Source organism: Blennius ocellaris (assembly GCF_963422515.1).
Source record: "Blennius ocellaris genome assembly, chromosome: 22".
In the NCBI taxonomy this organism is placed as follows: domain Eukaryota; kingdom Metazoa; phylum Chordata; class Actinopteri; order Blenniiformes; family Blenniidae; genus Blennius; species Blennius ocellaris.
Genome location: NC_137671.1, coordinates 15,326,494 through 15,345,901, shown reverse-complemented (window position 1 = coordinate 15,345,901; position 19,408 = coordinate 15,326,494). Strand labels below are relative to the sequence as shown.

At 46.6% G+C, this 19,408-nt stretch overlaps 1 protein-coding gene across 1 annotated transcript in view; it reads left to right on the top strand.

Annotated features, from left to right (window-relative positions):
- Nucleotides 1-336: 336 nt before the first annotated feature.
- The window catches only part of LOC308146714 (uncharacterized protein), a gene marked incomplete at its 5' end in the record, with an annotated part of 38,413 nt that continues 19,341 nt past the window's right edge, over nucleotides 337-19,408 (top strand). Inside the window, 4 exons of the mRNA XM_080518617.1 lie at nucleotides 337-928; nucleotides 6,116-6,268; nucleotides 11,350-11,933; nucleotides 12,595-12,753. Coding sequence (XP_080374743.1) covers nucleotides 337-928; nucleotides 6,116-6,268; nucleotides 11,350-11,933; nucleotides 12,595-12,753 — 1,488 coding nt within the window. The remainder of the gene's footprint in view (nucleotides 929-6,115; nucleotides 6,269-11,349; nucleotides 11,934-12,594; nucleotides 12,754-19,408) is intronic.

Here is a 19,408-nt window from a genome sequence, read left to right as displayed (position 1 = left end):
ACTTGAAAAAAAAATCTGTTTGAGTTAAAATATTAATTCAGAGAGAGATTTATAAATAAAATGCTTAAAAATCAATTATAAATTGCTGAGTTGGTGAATATTTTTCCGTGGCCCTCAGGTTGTCAAAAACAAACATGAATAAATAACAAATAACAATAATAAGACAATGATAGAGATAAACATATCGATAAAGCACTCTAAGCTCCGCCCCTTCTCTGTCACTCAAATCTCACCCCGCCTCCGCGAGCCATGGATGTCAATCAGCGCGAGGCCACGCCCCCTTCCTGCTCACAGTGGCCGTTGGTGAAGAGAGTAAATAGAGAGAGAAGCCTCAAGATGGCTGCCTCGCAGGGCACCGCTCACCTCTCCGGAGCTGCTGCTGCTGCCGCCGCCACAACTCCTCACCCCGCTCAGACCCCCGCCAAAAGCGCCAAGCCAGCCCCGGACAGCCGCTCCCAGTCCTCCCGGGATTTCAACCCGCCGCCGTCCAAGAAGGTCCGAGTCGAGGAGAGAAGCGTGAAAGCCAAGAAAGTCAGCAGGGACGGAGGAGTGGGAGGCGGCGGCGGCGGCGGAGACAAGCTCCAGCAGCCCGGGAAGCAGCAGAGTTATGGCGCCGGGCTGTGGAGCTTCAGCCCGGGCAAGGCGAGCCACCCGCCGCCGCCTGCCGCCGCCTGCGGTGGAGCCCAGCCGCCGACTGGCACCCACAAAGTCTTCAAACAGAGCGATTTCTTCCTCCACAAAGCCAAGAAACCGAGAGATAAACAGCGGGAGAGAGAGAAGGGGAAAGGAGGAGGAGGAGGAGAGGAGAAAAAGAAACATAAACTGCTGCTGACCTCCGGAGCCGGGAATAACGTGAACACCGACATCAGCAGGTTCAACATTTCCGCGGCGAAGCGGGAGAACGGGGGGGTCACGTCGCCTCTTGACGGTACGCCATTATTTACATCTTTTACGCGAGTTCAATAGGATGAGTAAAGTTGTTTGTGAGTTGCGCGGCTACGGCGGATTCGACCTCCACAGATCCTCGCATTTGGTCCGCCTTCCGATCCGCCCGGACCCCGCTCCGGCGCGAGCCTCCGACCGCGGCGGCTCTCTGAATACCTCCCCACCGCTTTTAGGCGTGTTTACATGGGGCGAAGCCGCCGTGAGACCCCGCTGATGTGAATCCCACCTTCACGCGGTCCTACGCAGTTACACGATGTCGACTGGAAAGGATCCAGTTCGACTCTCGTGCAGCCCAGAAAGCAGGTTACGTAAAGGCGGAAAACACGGCAAGAGAAGGGGAGAAAAAAAAAAAAAGGGTGTGTTATTAATGTGTTTAAAAGGCACATTTGTGTCATAACAATATGACAGCCGCCCGCCATTATGGGCTAAGTGTTGTTTTGGTGGAGCACCACGCCCCCCTCTGTTACCCCGGGCTGGGGGGGGGGGCAGCAGCAGCACCAGGCTGGGGGGGGGGGGGTCCGGGTCTTGGAAACCTTCATAATCCATCTGATTGTCCTCTTTTCACTCTCGACGTGTTGAAATGAAATCCTCATAATGCATCATTAAGAAGAAGAGAGTGATCAACGTGTTGACCTCAGTAGCCTCTGATTGCCTCCTTTTTTATTTCACCATCTATATCAGGTTTAGTTCATCTTGCGTGGTGAATTAGGCCCAATTTAACCTTTAAATTTTAAACTTTATAGTATTTCTTTTAGAGTATATGTTATGGAAAACAAACAATCCCTTCCAAAAGTGACTGCAATCTTACCATAAAGCCAATTTTAGTGAAACGTTCTCCCACAGAGGACAGTGAAATGTCCAAAAAAAACGGATATCTCGGTTCAGGTCTGCCTTTTTGTGTGCCTGCTTTCTTGAATAAAAAAAAAAAAATAATAAAGCTCATTTTTACCATTTTTACCCACAGACTATGTTTGACACTGCTGCTCTACGTCTATGTCAGACCATAGAATAAATCAGAAATAGTTTAGTTCTCCCAAGGGAGAATTCGATGGCATTGCTCCACACAGACAAATAGAATATTAAATATATGTGTTAAGGCTTGTGAGTAAATACATGCAATATACACAGAGAAGGGCTTGTCGGTAAAATAGACCCCCTCACCCCAACTGAAACTATGGAAACTGAATTGAAATCACAGAGCGAGTGAGGCAAATTATTCAGGGTGGACCTGAGTTTGAATCGCGTTGCCGACCTCCAACATTGTCTCATGTTAAATCATCTGTTTTGATTCGATGGCAGACTTTTATCAATACAATATTTCACTGTATTTTGCACCAGGAAGGTTAATTGAAATAGGATTTATATTGAGATTGCAGTCATTCTCAGTAGTCATTGTTTGGTTTGGTGCAAATGTCGACATTTTGATCACGTTTACGCCTGCAGCTCAACAAGGAAAAACTTTTTTTAAAGTTCTAATTCAAAGGTTATTATGGCACTATGTTACCGGTCTGGTGCACGCAAGATGAAATTGGGCTGAATGTGGCTCCTAAACTATAATGTGTTTTGTCACCCCTGGTCTAATTGGGAAGAAAAAAAGCTTGAATCTGATTCAAAATGACACTTTAGTTACTGGATTAGCACAGTTCCATTAGTCGTAGTGTACAAAGTGACCATGAGCCAGATGTGGAGGCTGAAGAGACCTGAAGTGACGAGACAAGTTCTGTGTGATCGCTGTGTTTTGACAGGCGCATGCAGGAGTGTGTTGGTGCACCGTGTCGCGGTTTTCCAGTCGGTTAGTTTAGGAGGTCATGACACACTCTGAGCCGCCGCCGCCGTCAATTAGGATGCAGAACGAGACGGGACGTGGGCCCGCGGGACTGAAAACACAATCAGGAGCAGGCGGAGTGTCGCCAGGAAGAAGTGCAGAATGACAGAGTCCCTCTGTGGAGCTTTTGATTTTGAGGGATGTTCATTTTTTTTTACATGTTCAATGAAGTGTTTTTTTCGGAAATCTTTAAGAACCCTTCTGCAGCACTTTGATTTAGTTTGCAGCCTCTTCCTTCCCTGATTCATAAGCGACTAACGCCACTCCTTCTACAAGACTGTGACTGAGGCACGTCTCCAGAGCGCTGAACCGCCTTTCGCTTTAGTGAGTGGCTCAGTGGCCGGCAGTCAGACGCTGCAATTATATTGAGTTTCTTCAATTGTCAAGGTGGAGGAGTGTGAATGTCGATGGCACAGAAACCAGTAATCCTCAGCGGAGCGTCTCAAGGATTAAAACGGATAAATTGACAGGCTGCCGTTTCTCCGGGAAGAGTTTGAGAACGCCCTCGCGCCCGCCAGAGGCTCGCCGTCAGCTTTCGTCTGAGGCCGAGTCGTGCTCTGACCTTCCGGCGGGGGAAAGGAATTTTCCTACAGGGATCCAAAGAGTATCACATCATGGCAGTAATATTATTAGTGGCCGGGTCGCTGTCGGAGCGAGGCAGAGAGCGGCGTGTCCCGGCCGCGGCTGGAACTATAATAAGAGTGTGACAACAACATTTTCAGCAGGCTAATTAATGCAGGGCTATTTTAGAAAAACGAGACGCAGCAGCTTCAGTGACTGTTCGTCTTGTAGTTATTTACTCTGCTGGATGACCCGTTGTTGACACTCATAATATTTACATGCAGTCTGGAGTTTAATTCCTAATCAAACACTGGGGATTTCCAAATATATGTAGCCGTGAACGTCTTAAATGGATTATGCTCCCCACAATAAATCTAAATAAATCCAGCAGTAATGGAAGCACATGTTTTAAAGAATTGTGCCTGGAGTGAAAGTCTCAGTCAAGATGTTTTTCCTCAGACATAAATCAGAGATTAAAAGCCACTGTGTTTCCAAAGCGGACGGTATGGGGAGCTCTTCACTGCGCTGTGTTTACATCCAGCGAAGGTTGGAGCTTCTACCAGCCACGTAATTAGTTTATTTGTGCTGATGCGAATGCGGCGTGGTACCGAAGTCCTGGATACGTCTGGAGCTGCTGCACATCTGTGGCCGATTACTGTGAGGAGGAAACGACGTTTAACTGCCGTCAGCAGCTAATGGGATTACTGTTATTTGGTCTCTCCAAAATTACAAAACACTTAAAGTCCGCGTGTGCCATTTCAGGACAACAAGCGTGGGTATTTTCTGAGTGGAGCATAGGTTGGACTTGACCATCTCGAGCCCGGCCAGAAGATGCCAGGGTGAAAACGGAAACCTTTCATTGCGGTTAGGGTGTCCGTATCCATGGCGACGGTACCCGGAGCCACTGGAAATGTACATTTTTGAAAAACACCGTGGCTCAGTTTTCATGGAAATGACCAAAAACACAATTTTCTGAACAGGCTCAGGCTCCAGCTCTGTGTAGACGGTGGAAACGCTGCGAGCGCAGTGGTTCTGCACATGCTCAGTAGCTGGACAATAAGAAAGTTTCCTCCGTGGTGTCATCACTCTCAGTCCAGATCCTCCTGGAACTTGGTCGTTTTATTTTGACAGTCACCGTAATAACAATCCAACTTGGTCGTCTGTCCACGAGAATGTTTGTGTTCTACCATTGTTGTTTTCTTTTTAATAGTGTATTGATCTCTGCATGCATGTGTGTGTGGTTTCAATGCAAAAACAAACGGCACCCACGAGTGGCCCAATCATGTAAACTACCCCACTTTCAAAACATTGCCGTCTAAACATTTAACGTTTGTGAAACAAAAACACAATAACAATGTGTTTTCACTTAAATTCATCTTGTAAACGGGGCCTTAATGTGGCAACTCTCTTGTAAAAAATAACAAAGAAGAAACTTCTGGTTTTGTGTTTTCACTACATGAACTTTTCTCACTTGAACTTCTGCACTCAAAGCCCCTGGCTGCAAAATCATTTCCCCAACAGTTTCCATGTTTCTATTCCAAGAGAAACTTCCTCTTTACTTTTTTTTTTTCTTCTTCTTCCAGAGGGAAGACCCTTCTCTCAAGCTGTAACAAATCAGTGTATTTTAGCCCCTGTTCGCTACCAGGAGTACTTTATTACCTCTAACTTTAAGCTTCCTGAAGATGGCTGTTTTGACATGGCGTGGCATGTTTGGCAGTCGGGCCTGAACGAGCCGCGGAGCTGACATGTGCCACCCGATGCGTCATTTTACACGTTTAAAAAGGTTACTCGACATTTTTGCCATTCCTTCTTTTAATTATGGGGAGAGAGTGGAGGGATGTATTTAAGGGTGTTTATTGAAACGACTCTTGTTGCAGAAGTACGCCAGTGTACTTGTAATTCTTGTGCAGCTCCTTTCAGCCTTCTTCTTTAAAAAAAAAAACTTTTCAAAGCATTTCCTCCTTTGATCCTGCAAACAGCGAGTCCAGTCGTGCTGCGTTCACGCTCCCTCTCCCCACGTCCGCAGGAGAGCCCGTCTGAAAACACAGCTTCCTTTCAAAGACGGATCCCACCGAGTTCAAAGAAACAAACTTCTTTGGAGAGGAAAGGAAAGAGACAAACTGAAGGAAAAAAAAAAAACCCAACAAAACAAACGTGGCTCTGATTACCTTTTCTAATTAGATGGAAGGCGTTTTAAGAAATCTGACTTTGTTAAGCTGTCTGTGTTTGCATGTGGGTGTGCGCCACACCTGGCTGTGCATTACGTCGGCACTCGGCCGACGAGGCGCTTCCATGACGCGCTATTTACATTTCAAACCGATGCTCTTTGCAGTAAGCGATGCATTAAAGTGCACTCCAGTTTCTCAAGCCGTGGTACTCCCTCAACTCTTAAACGATTCTGTCAGACGGAGAAGTGCTGGGAGAGGGAATAAAACGGGCTGAGAAGCAAAGGGGGGGTGTTTAAAGCAGGTTGACGGTCGTAGAGAAGGGGGTTGAGTCTGGAGGGGAGACGTGAGGCGTGTCCTGATGAGACGCTGCTTTGAGGCCGTGAGTGAACATAGTGATGGCTGCTGTCCTGAAACACAACTGGAAGGTCGCTGCAACACGGAGAGACGGGAGATAAGATCGGGAGGCTTCGCCGGGCAGGAAGATGTACTCGATTACACGTTAACGGCGGTGGCCGAGCTGGAGCACCGCTGAGGGCTTGTCCAAGACAACTCAAAGTGAATCAAGTGACTGTGTTTCCACCGTGGAGACCTGAAGCCTTCCCTCCTGCGTCCACAGAGCACTCCCCCAAGGACAAGGCGAAGGAGAGGGAGAAGAAGAAAGTCAAGGAATGGGAGCGAGAGAAGGAGGAGGAGGAGGAGGAGGAGAAGCAGCACCAGGTGATGGCCGAGATCAAGAGGGAGAACGGAGAAGTCAAGCAGCCCATCAAAGGTTGGTGGAAACACTCGTAGAGACCAACATTACAGACGTCGCCGTATTAGATTAAGTCTCGGTTTTACACGACAACGTGTCGAGTGTGAACGCATCATTCTTGTGCTCTCGTTTCAGAAAAGTTTTAGTTTACACAGCGGCGTTTTGAAAACGATGTCCGTTTATACAGAAACGACAAATGTAGGGCCACTAGCTGGTGCTGTCGTTTGTTTTGTTTTTTTATAATGAAACCACACACGCAAGATGAGAACAACTCTGAAAGTACCATGTTCCAGGAGCATGGTGACTGGGAGTCATGACACTGTGGACAGAACTTTGTTGTGATCGTCTCTACTGAGCATGTGCAGACGACCGTGGGTCTGGAGTGGCTCTGGTTGAGCTGTGGATGTCTTCATTTCAAGGAGACCTGCTCTTCAGACAATGGAGATGAGGCCCACTGTCTTTTTAGAGGCTCCTGACACCAAAGGTCGGGAGTCACTGGATCAAGGCTTGACCTCTAGTTTGCAAGAACGCAGGTTCAAATCCCAGTTATGGCATGAGGGCCATCCAATATGAAAGAAAAGAAAAAAGAAAGTCTGATCTATTATACAAGTGGTAGAGACTTCTGTGTTGTTTCTGATTTGTTCCCGGGACTAAAAGAGACGCCTCGGGAACCAGGGGGAAGTCGGCCATGTTGGCTACATTAGACTCTGCAATGCAGAAAATTCCGTTTCCACGTATTGGAGAGCAGCTCCTCAGCGAGGATGTTCGCTCTCCGCTGTAACCAAACATGACCCACTTCCACTGGGCGCCGTACAGTAAATCACCATTATGCTTGTAACACATGCGGAACACACTGGGCTTCTCAGTGGGTGTTTAGATAAATGCTTCTGCAGTGGCAGAGTGCAGAGCCAGTATCACACACTCTGTGTGTGTCGGGGAGAATCCCCCAGTAGCGTGACAATGCTCGTGCTCGTTTTACTTTCTTGACCTCTGCACCGGGCGGCTCCTCACATGGAAGCCTGGCTCTTCTGGTTTGCTTGGTGTGACCCGGTGATCCTGAGGTCTGGGTGCAGGAGATGGTAACAGGAGGCGAGCCCCGGGTTTCTGGTGTCGCTTCACGCCATGTGACGTCACCAGAGGCGATCCCAGTGTGCAAGATGATTTTTATGCCTTCTTTAGTTTCGTAGATCTGATCTTACAAGACACCTGGGATAATGCTCAGAGGCGTGATTACATTTTTAGGAACAGTCGTCTTTTGAAGACTCGTCTTAACACTTCAGTCCCTCGGTGACGGAGGAAGATACTTAAAACGCCCTGCAGTAAATCTCCAGGCGGTTTGTTGGGCTTGTTCCCCCCCAAAAAGTCTTCATATCACATCTGATTAAAAGGCAAAATGAAGGCATATCAGCACTGGAAGGAAGACTTCACATTAAGAAACGACAGATGATTAACGAACAAAGACTGTTTAATAAAGTCATTGAGGGACGCAAGCTTGTAATCAGAAGCTTCCTGGTTGATCTCCCACCGCCACAGTGATTTAGTGTCGGTCTCTGAGTGAGTCCTTTAAGCTTCTAGTGAACACGCATTGCTTTTGCGTTTTTTGTTTCAGAAATGGTTTCAGCGTTTCTGCCATTTCCATGGAAACTGACATGGTTTTGAAAACGTGGCCGTGTAAACGGGAAACGTTTCTCAAAGGAAAATGACGTGTTTTCACTTGAAATGTGTAAATCATGCACAGTAATTTGCTATTCTGCGATATGTTTTGCTTAAAAGAGTAGTCAAAACTGTGAAGTTGTTGGGTTTTTTTTTTTTCATAAGTTGGCGTTATTTTATAATTCACACTGGCTGACCATCACGGAGCAATACACACAACCTCGAAATGTGATGTCAGCGTGGCGGCGCGTGAGCCGGACTCCGCTGTGTGTACACTTCATGAATGCAGCGGCGGATTTCATTGTTCACCTTCAGACACTGGCGAATTATTGGCCGAGCCCCCGCCACCGTAATCTCCCCCTCTCTGTGTGTGGGTAATCTGAGCTCAGCCGTTTGTCAACAGTGGCAGTTTCCAGTCTCCCAGCACACCCAAAGCCCGCTCGCCCGACACATATATGTGAATGTCAATTCAATTTTCTTTTGATGTGATTTGTCGCAAAGCTCCTTGCAGACTGGCGCTTGCCTCTTTGCCGGTGCGTCAGACCCACACTGTGACATTTCAAGGACTTGGCGGTTGCTTCGGCTTCATCCCACCATCGGTGGCTGCGGTTGAGAGTTGAAGAGAGATCATTTGGCGCACTGTATAAATCTTTTCTATTTTCTCTTGGAGCGACAAGCGGCCTCTTAACCTCGATCCGTTCCTCCAGCACAAGAGTTGGGGGAAAAGAAGCGGGAGCAGGAGAAACGACACGACGGAGCCGGCGGTGGGTTAATCCTGCCAGAGAGTGTGCTATTTAATCATGTGTGTTTACAGTAATAGACTCGGTGAAATCCATGGCGTGTGTCTAGAGTAGAGGGAGGAGTGAGGGGAAGGGCCCCCCCCCCCCCCCCCCCGCCACACTCAAATGTGATTGAGTAATGGAAAATGCAGCTTTTAATCAGGGTATCACATTTGCAAACGTTGGGAGTGACAAAGAGGCTCGGATTGAAAGTCTGAAATTTAATCAGCGATATGTTTACAACTGAAGAGGACGGCGGCGAGAGGCCGCTGCTGGAAACCATGTATAGGAAATCAATAAGCGGCAAACGAGCAATCTGACAGTAAGGCTGCTTTACTGTGGCGGATGATGTCGGCTTGTGGCTGTGATGTTGAGCGTCGGACGGTTTGACCCGAGCGGCTCCGTCCCGCTCAGGTCTGGAACTGGTTCCCACTGACGTGAACCGGTTTGAGACGATTGGGGATGGAGCTGGGGGGGTTTTTTCTCAAAGTGAGTCTTCAGCAGGACGTCGTGTCAGCGATCAATTAACACGGAGTCTTGCAGGAACAAGTGGACTCAAATATTTATTAGCTTGGAACTGAGCCCGATGTTGATTACTGTATAGATTGCACAAGTTTCATTCTCACAGCAGGTCAACCTGTGCCAGTCACATTGTGGGAAAAGATTCATGAGAATTAAAGAAGCAAATTTGATGAAACGCACTATTTGTATGTCTCGAATTGTATAACCTCGAAAAAAACTCAGTAATTTGCAAGATCCAGGTTTGGTGTGGGCTTCTGAAGGTCATTTAAAATAAAAAACAACAAAGCACTATGGGCAGACACATATTTTCTAATTAAAAAATAAGGTGCAACTTTCTATTTTATCCAATTTTCAGCCAGTTTTTCCTCCTGAATATACCAATTCAAGTGAAAGTGCAAAACGTTCCTTGTTTTGAATAGTTTTTCTGCACATGCTCAGTAGAGGGACAATCAGAACAATGTTTCCTCTGTGTTGTCACGACTCCCAGGCAACATTCTCCTGAGACGTGGTACTTTTATTTTGACAGTCTCAGTGATAACAATCCAACTTGGTCGTCTGTCCAGTAGAATGTCCTTGTTATTTCATCGTTAATGTTCATAGCGGATTGTTCTCTGCTACGTGTGTGGCTTCAATACAACAACTCTACCACAGCACCGCCTTGTGGCCTGGAGTATGAACTCCATCCATTTCAGTATTTCTGCCGTTTCTTTGTAAACAGACATTGTTTTCAAACATTACTGCAGGAATGCGATACGATAAAGCAACTGGTGTATTTTCACTTTCGTGAACCAGGTCTAAGTTTCTATTTCTCCATCTTTCCTGGCTTCAGGTGTCAGTTTTATACGAGCACTTTATCAAAGTTTAGCAACGTAGCGTTGCTACGCTTCCCGCGACCATGGTCATGTGAGGCGACTGGCGAATCATTGTGAAGTTAATGAATAAGACTGATGTGTAAAATGCACAATATAAAAGTGTTTCATATCGCTACTGTATAGAAACGTTTTCCCTGTTGTGTTGCCTATTTCCCCCTCTATCAATCTGTGTGTTTATGTGGGGGGGGGGGGGGGGGGGGGGGGGGGGGGGGGCTACAGAGCTTTTGGATTAGTATCTCGGGTGTTCGCCTCTTCTATGTCGCGCTCTCTGCTCGGTGCATTCTCCCCGTCGCCTCTGCTTTATCTGGCGTTGGACATGTGTGGGCTGCACTCCAGACTGATGCGTGTAAAGTGAGTCACCAAGGTAATGGCTGCTGTTGGGGAAACGCCGAGGCAGCAGCACCGCTACCTCTCCGTGCACATAAACACAGAACGTAAAGATCTTTTAAAGTGACTAGAATGTTTTCAACCCGTCGTGCTCCCTCTCGGTACATCTTTCTTTTCGTCGCACACACTAACTCGCTTGTAGAAGCATTAAATGCATAAATTTAGCATGTTCCACTTTGTGCTGCCTGGGGTGTGAAGGAGATGGACGACTTTATACTGTATTCTCTCTTTTTAAGAAAACACGTTTTCCCGACTTAGTCATATCCGCTTTTCTCAGGGGATTTCCATTTCAGGCCGCCACAATTAATTTTATGTATACACTGCAGGAGATGCAACCCATCTGGGAAACACAGTCATCTGTCTACGCTCGCTGAAAATAGTTAGCGCTCATTATTTTGTCCTGTATTGTCTTTTAAACAAAGAAGCTTATCGGTGTATTGTTTGAGGGGAAAAAAACCCAAACTGAAATAAACAGTTTGGATTTAATAAAAGTTAATTGCTTAACTGGATTTAGATTCTTCTAATATTGCTCTGCAACACATTCGTCGCTTGTATTTCCAGCTTTTTGCAGCCGTTTTTAAGCACCTGACAACCTCATCTGAGCTGTCATCATTGAAGAAATCCCTCATTTATTGTGATTCAGGAAGAAGAAGAAGAAAAAAAAATCTATTGTCGCAGCCGGGAGTTTTGGGGGGAAAGTCTTGGTTTGTTGTTCCATCAAAATCGAGACGTGATAGATTCTTACAAAGCTGCCTTCAAGCCTTTTTAAAATTACATTTTTTTCAGGTCTTGTATTGAAGTTTTGAGAATCCCCGCTCCTGCAATAAACTTCTTTTCTCCCTCCTCTCTCTCTCTCTCTCTCTCTCTCCCTCTCTCCTTGTCTCAGATGAAAAGGAGAAGGCCAAGATCAGCTTGGAGGAGCTGCAAATCAAAAAAGTGAAGAAGAAAAAGAAGAAGAAACACAAAGAAGGGGAGAAGCACAAGCGGGTGAAAATGTACCACCGCTCCTGCCAGACGGCCTGTGGCGGCCTGCTCCTCCACCACCCCTCCTCTTCTCCGCCCCCCTCCTCCGAACTGGCTCCCCACTCCCCGTTCAAGCCCCCCCTACCCGTTTACCCTCCGCTCAACCACCGAGCCTCTCACCTCCTGCCCCCCTCGCCTCCCCTCGCCCCCAAATCCCTCTTCAACGCCGCCGTCCTCAACTCTCTCAACTCCCCGTCGTCCTCCTCCTCCTCCTCCTCCTCCGCCAAGCCCTGCCTCCATCCTCCGGCCAAGCACCGCCCGCAGCGCGCCCACCCCGGCGCGGCGCGCCCCGAGTTCTCGCCGTACATCCACGTGGAGAGCCAGCCCAACGGAGGAGCGCTGGTGGCCCACGCCTACGCCTCCCAGCTGCGCTCGCTCTCGGCGGACCAGAGGCGGCGGTTCGCGCAGGAGTTTGTCACCCTGGCGTTCAGCGAGGACAAATCCCAGGTGAGGCTCGCAGCGTCGATCACGTCGGTCCGTTTGGTGCCGAGTTGGGTGCAGCACTCCTGCAGTCTAACACACACCTGCTGCTCCCGCCTCGCCTGGGAACCAGCTGCAAGAACAGAATTAGCCCGCATCTCATCACAGTTGTAACAGACCCTTCTCACTCTGTTTGCTTTTGAGACTAATAATTAAAGTCTACGTCAATAATTGACCACTTGTTAGGACTGACCCTGCACTGCCCACACTGGTCTATTTTTTACTATAGTATGTTTATTGTTCTTTATTCTACACTTTGCCGCCCCCCCATCATAGTTTATTTCCCTTGTATTTCATCTTACTGTATATTTTGCTCCCCATAGAACTTATTATACTTTATTATATTTTGTGATTTTTATCTTCTATTATATTTTATTGACTTATTATTACTCTTTACTGTAAATTTTTTGGTCCTTAGAGTTCTTGATAGTCATTGTATATAAGATTCCTCTATTCTTACCTCACTGTTTGCACATTCCTTGTCTTTCCTACTCATGAGTGTCCTTAAGAGCAGAATGTAACAAGTACAGTTCTCCATTGTGAGATCAAGAAAGGCTTATCTTATCTTATCTCATCTCATCTTAAAGGAAACGTTATCGTAACTGCATGGCGAACCTGTGTTTTGCAGGCAGCTCACTACGTGATGGGAATAATCCACGGAGAGGCCGGCTATTTACCGGACTTTTTGGACTATTTCTCAGCCAAGTTCCCGTCAGCGCCAGTCAAGATGGAAATACTGGGGAAGAAGGACATAGAAACCACGACGATGGCTAATTTCTACTCTCAGGTAAGTCCAACACTATCCTGAAACCAGAGACTATTTGAACGAGGATCGTTAGGCACTCATCTGCAACACCCATACAGTGTAGAGTCAGTTACATCTTCTGTAACACATCCAGTTTGCTGAAGCAAATCATCTGAACATGCGACTCCACTCGGAGAAAGAAGGTTGCTGGTTGACGTCAACTTTACTCGTCTCTCTGCCAAACGCTGCTGGTTTGACGGACGTCTCGTGTCGTCAGTGTCCTCGGAGAAGAGGCTGAACTGGAAATTGTTCTCAGTTGAGGTTGAGTGTTTTTCATGGCGGCTGACGTGAGTGAGGATATGAATGAAGCAGTGAAGATGTGCTATATTTAAATTCTGCCTCGGCAGTGAAATTGACAATCTGTTTCAATTTGGAGTGGCTTTTTTTTTAATCATCTAAATCTGTCAAACACAGTTTAGTTCAGGGGCCACAAACGGCCCAGTTTCAATCTTGAGTGTGGCGGACTGGTGAAATAGTGTCATATTAGCCTTCAAACTTCAGGTTTTCTTTGTGTTGTGGCGCAGAGTGTACGTGATGAAACTGTCTGTTTTTGCAAAAAAAACGACTCCGATCTCAACCTGAAGCCAATTTTTATGAAATCTGCGAAATGTTGCAAAAAAAACCTCTTCTCCTATTGCTGTTGGATTACACATGTTTTTACATCTCGACAGCGTGTGTTTTGCACTATTTTGATATCAACCATGCAGTTAGTTTTTCTATTTCTATTTCTATTTCTCAGTGTTGTGCTGCTACTCTTAAGAAATTTGTTTAAAAACAAAATACATATATCAGTTTAGTGTGAAATGTTCACCGTGTGCTTGGTGGTTGGGCGGGACTGGAGCTGCTGGCAGGGTTTGCTTTTGGTTTAAATGTTTCCTTTTGCTGCGCTCTATTTTTTGTGTTAAGTTGTAGAAGCGGCTCGACAGACACTTGGCACTACAGTGCAATAGCTTGACTACAGTGCAGTTTGACTTCACAGTGATTATTATCAGTGTGAAGTCTTTAGCAGAACGGTCGCTGGAGTGTCACCGGGACCGGGTCCATTGAGCAGTGAAGGATTCTATCTGCACCGGCATCATCTCCAACCAGTACAAGCACTCTCCACGGCCTTTCTTTATTCTGTTTCTCTTTCTTCCACCACCTGCAGATCAGTGTCGGTGATGACTTGGAAGGTTCACCGTGTCCAGGTTAAACCAGGACGCATTATTTATAAAAAAAAGTCGGTCATGATCTGTGGCAGAGCTGTAAAAGTGCATGTGTCATAGTTGGAACATCAGCTGACACTACGTTGTTATAACTAAGTTATAGCTCTGGAAAAGCAGATTTCTGCACGTGCTCACTCCGTTGTGGAGCCACAGAGCAGATGGTGAGCTATCAGACACGGAGAATTAAAAAAGAAACGTGTATGAAGTCTAAAATAGCACAGGCTCCGTGCTTCTTCCACGGCTTGTCTCTGTTCTTTGCAGCGGGCAGAGTATCGCCACTGGCGACCGAGGTGGGACCTGTTGGGGGGGGGGGGGGGGGGGGGGTGTAAAGTGAGGCTGGCTGTGAAGGGATTTGCAGCTGATGCACGAGGGGCCACACATGCAGGCATGCACCCGCACGCTTTAAAATGTCTTCTTGTGCCTTGTTCTTTAGGGTTTCCTGTATTTCATGGGTGTCTAACATAAGGCCCGTGGGTCAGAAAGCGGCCCTCAGCAGGCCGAACCGCCAAGCAAACTGGAAGTTTGTTCAGTCGATGTTTTCTTTGACATCTCTGCAGACCAGTGGACACTGAGACCTGAGCTGAGGGGCTGCCATGAAAACACCCATAATGCAACAGCTACAGGGGATGTTTTTAGGTTTTTTTGCACATTTCACTCCATTTTGAACCGGAAGGTTTCATTAAATTAGCCTTTATGGAGAGATTGTAGTCGTTTTCTGTCACAATTGTTTCGTTTAGTCAAAATCTAAACCTTCTCGTCACATACACTCTGTGACGACACAACAAAGACAATCTTATTATTTGAAACTGGGTCCTGGACTAAACTGTGCTTCACACCCCTGCTCTGCTGGACGGATGGAGAATAGGGTCTGCAGCTGTTGTGTTTTGTAGGAAGAGTGCTCGGCAGCGTGTCATTGACATGCATGATGTTTTAGTAAATGTTGTTTTTTCACAAATCTTTATGAGCAACTCTTCACCAACGTCGTGGCTGCAGAGTGTAGTTTATAATTAGTTTGATGCCCATAAGTTGAATTGACAGTGGCGGTACATTTAGGCTCGTCCACATACTAAATTTTCAGTTTCACGTCGGATGCAGTTACCGGCTCAGCCTCAGGAGTCGGGTTGTTTTGCTCATGGACCCTGGGATTAAACCCTGCAAACGTCACCGTTCCGGTCCGGCTTGAGAAACCAGCAGTAATACATTCAGTGTAAAATAAGTGGGTGCCATATTTGGCTTCATACAGAACTCTGTAAACAAACTATTTGATTTCTGAAATCACGGTTGCCTTGGAGGAACCCCCCCCCCCCCCGTCAGTTCTGTTTACATTTTCACACAGTTTCCAAGGTTAATGAGAGGTGGGCCGTTCCAAGCGTCTTGGAAAACCTGTCAGGGTTCTTCTGCGGATTTCAGCTGCGTCTGTCTCTTCCTGTAATCCCAGACAGACTCCATGAAGTTGAGATGGGCACTCTGTGGGGGCCGCGCCATCTGTTGCAGGAACTCCTTGTTCCTCTCGGTTGCCAGTAGCTCTTTGTGACTCTTGCCTGTACGGCCAGGATCCGCTGCATCTCGCTGCAGAACGAGAGCATCCCGTATAAACAAACATCACATCTGTGGCGCAAGTTGCATTGGCTTCTTTTGTAATGCCTGTAAAACGAATAGACACGAAACGGCAATAACTGTTAAATAGCTGAAACTCTTCAAATAGTCATCTTAATTATGGTTTTACATAAAGACATAAACTACCAGTCTATATTTTCACTAAATCTATTTTAAAAAGACTTTTTTTTGTCACATAGGCTCCCAAAAGTCTCCATCATTGCAAAGTATTAACACTTTCTTAATGCAGAGAGCTCAGACACGCGTCGTGTTTCTGACACAAATGAATGAAGACGGAAGTCCTGCGTTTACTTGCCCAGGTTTTCTGAGCAGATGTCAGCTGTAAATTATAAACAGCAAGGGAAATAACCATTTTAACATGTCGGACATAAAAAATCAAAGCTGGCTGACTTGTTTCCCTTTGCTTGATTTTTATATACGTGTTTTTATAGACGTTCTTGAAACGCATTGTGACAGTCAGTCCTGCGCTCTGGTTAAAATCCTCATCATTTAATGGGAAGCATCTCGTTACATAAGCCCGTTCGCTTTGCGTCGCCGTGCCACATTGTTATTGTTGGGTACCTGCAGCGTCTCTCTGTATGCGAGGGGATTTGAGTGCGTCGGTGCTTTAAATTTGCGTACGCCTGCCTGCATTGTCGCACTTTTAAAAACGTGACGGTCAGACACCTTGTTGTAACATAAACGGTGCTCGTCCCACTAATGCGTGCTTCTCAATCACTGTGGCACCATTTTAAAGACAAGTGAGCAAATGAATCAAAAATAATCCGCCAAACACAAAAGTTTTATTTTTTTGTTCTTCTTTTCTATGTGGACCCTTCTGAATTTTGATTTGATGAATTGTTCAGCGCCGCACTCAGAACACGATGGAGATCATTAAGAAAACACTGTCGGGGTACACGAAAAAGTAGCTTCCACTGACTTTAACCATCTGTTTGAAGCATCTGCCTCCATCTGTTCAACATTAAACAGCTTTTGCTATTTATGTGGATTTCTTCGGGTAAATGACAACATTATCAACAACTGGTGAAGTGTGTACAGCGCTCATCTGGGCATTGCTCCACTCCCAACATTGCTCTATCATCCGGGGGGGGGGGGGGGGGGGGGGGTGGGATTCTGATGTGAGAGAATATAATTGGTTAGAGAGGGGGAATAAGTTAAAAATGACACAAACGCCGGCAGTGAAATGTGATGAAAGGAGAAAAGTGTTGACTGGAGGGGGAATAAAAGGTAAGAAGTGCAGAGAGACGGCTGCTGTCAGGCAGGTGGCAGGTTCACAGCCCGTCACGGTAGAGTCAAACCCAGCAACAAAAAGTGTTTTCTTCTTCCATGTTCAGAGGCAGGAGTGCAGCAGCAGCTGCAGTGTGAAGCCTCTCGCTCTCAATGTACCACACAACCTTTTCAGGACAACTGGAAAAACAAGAAGTGTGTGTGTGTGTGTGGTGTGTGTGTGTGTGTTGGGGGTTGGCTCTGGGTCTGCACGCGACACAGTCAGACCTCTTCATGAGGGTTGTCCCATGTCTATAGTTCACTAATGAAAAGCCTTTTGTTGCCTCAAACCTCCCGAGTGCTTCATATTGAGATCCTGCCTGCTCTTTTCCAATGTGAGTACAAGGCAGCAGCTATCACACACTGTGTGTGTGTGTGAGTGTGTGTGAGTGGGTACTACTGCGGTAGATCAGTTTATGCTTTCTATCATTCTCCTTCTGGCTATCCCCCCCCCCCCTTTTTTTTTTTTTCTTCTCCTCCAATGAAAAATTCATAATGTTATCCTGTGTGTATTCTTTTCATTTTGACGCCACACACATGCTTGAGTCCGACACCGTTTAGACCGAATCACATCCAAATTAAACCTCGACCATCTAAATTTAGTCCTGACCCCCCCCCCCCCCCCCCCCCCCCCCCCCCCCCCCCCCCCCCCCCCCCTGCAGGGCCTGCGTCCCGGCTGTCCCTTTAAGAGTAATGTTCTTTGCAGGGCTAACGTCATTGTCCACTGGTCTTGTTAATTTTTTTCCTGCCTCCACAGCTCTCTCGGCAGTGACCTTGGGAAGTAGACGTACTGTCTACACACACACACACACACACACACACACGCACACGCACGCGCGCACCCAGATGTGAGCCTGCATACTGATAACATACACGCTCACAGGTACACGGCCACATTAGTGGTTCATCATTCGCAGATTTTCTCTTTCCTATCTGTGCGTCTCCATCACTCTCTCTCTCTCTCTCTCTCTCTCTCTCGTCCATCTGCTTCTGTGTTTGAGCTTGTGTTGTGTGCAGCAGGCTGGGGTGGGGGGGGGGGATATATACAGATGCGTGCAATGCATTTTATTTCCCCTCACAAAGGTTTAATGTATTGTTCAATAAAAACCGGCGTTGGCAGGCTGGCCCAGCAGTAACCTGCATACAGTGACGGGTAGCGAAGGGCGGGTGACACGGCAGCGTTTGTGATCTCAGAACCTTACTGCAGGCACCAAAAGTTGCTTTTTTTTCCGCTGCTGCTCTGGCTGTGTGGCTGTATTTGTATTCAGTACCTGTCTGGAGCCATTTTCAGTGCTGGTAAGGATTATGGAAGATTACAGCACTCCATTTTCTCAGGGCAAGTGCAGCCTGACAGTCAATACACCGTGTGCCTGGACCGCGAGGTAATTTGGGTCTTTCTCGTTTAGTCAGGGTTTAATAATGACGTTCCAAACATCAGACGGTTAATACAAAGCCTTTGGAAGCGCTGCTCACGTTGCGGCTTCTGTAATCGTCGAAAAGTATCTGCAGCTACGCCTCATATGTAAATTAGGTGGAACAAAAAGGGCACCTAATGGGAAACAACAACAAAAAACAAAAGTTATTTGAGTTTACTGACACAGTAAACTCATTTAAATACTCAAAAGAAGTGAGGTTTATATTCCTGGAATGGATGCACCAAATTAATGAAATGCATTCATTTTATATGACTTGAATTGTGTAAAACACTTGATTTTATGTTGACGAAACGCCAAATATCAGTCGTGCTTCCAGGAGCACCAAATTCTGATCAATCACTTCTACCTAGTAATTTTATAAACGTTATCACTTTATACGTAATAATGTAATTACATTGTATTACATGTGAAATGAGGTCCATAGTGGGTGAAACAACTTTCTTCAATCCATAACCTTTGAACTCGAGGCTTATAAATGTAGTCATAATTATAGTGGTTAATTACATTTTCAATGGCAAGCTCGTTAACCCGTAAAAAACCCATAAAATCTCCCTGTTATTGTTTTAAACTGCAGGGTTCACAGCGTGTGAAGAAAGTAGTCGTGGCTTATAATCTAGACATTACGGTAATCAGAAATCTTCCTGGTCAATAAAATCTCCAGGGCCTCTTGGGTTTTAAGGGTCTTGCTCAGATGCGACAATGCGAATCTCGTGAGATTTAGAATTCAAGACTCCACTTCTTACCTTCTGCTCCAAGTACCACGACCTGATGGTTACACATATGGAACTTCTCATTATCCACTTCACTAAACACCGGTTTTACACACACACACACACACGCACACGCACACACACACGCTGGCCGTCCAGCTGGTGAGTGGAACACTAACGTAAGCGAGGCCACCCATGGGTGACGTCGTCTTCCAGTCGGATAAAAGCCTCGCCGTCACGCGGAGCGACAGACTCATAAAGTGAGTGTGTGTGTGTGTGTGTGTGAGTGTGTCTGTGTGTGTCCTGGAGTGAAACGGCGCTGACCGAGCCCTCGGGTCCGACGCCGCATATAAAAAACCCTCGGAACATTAAAGAGGGGAAACGCCGGTGACGCTGCGCTTCT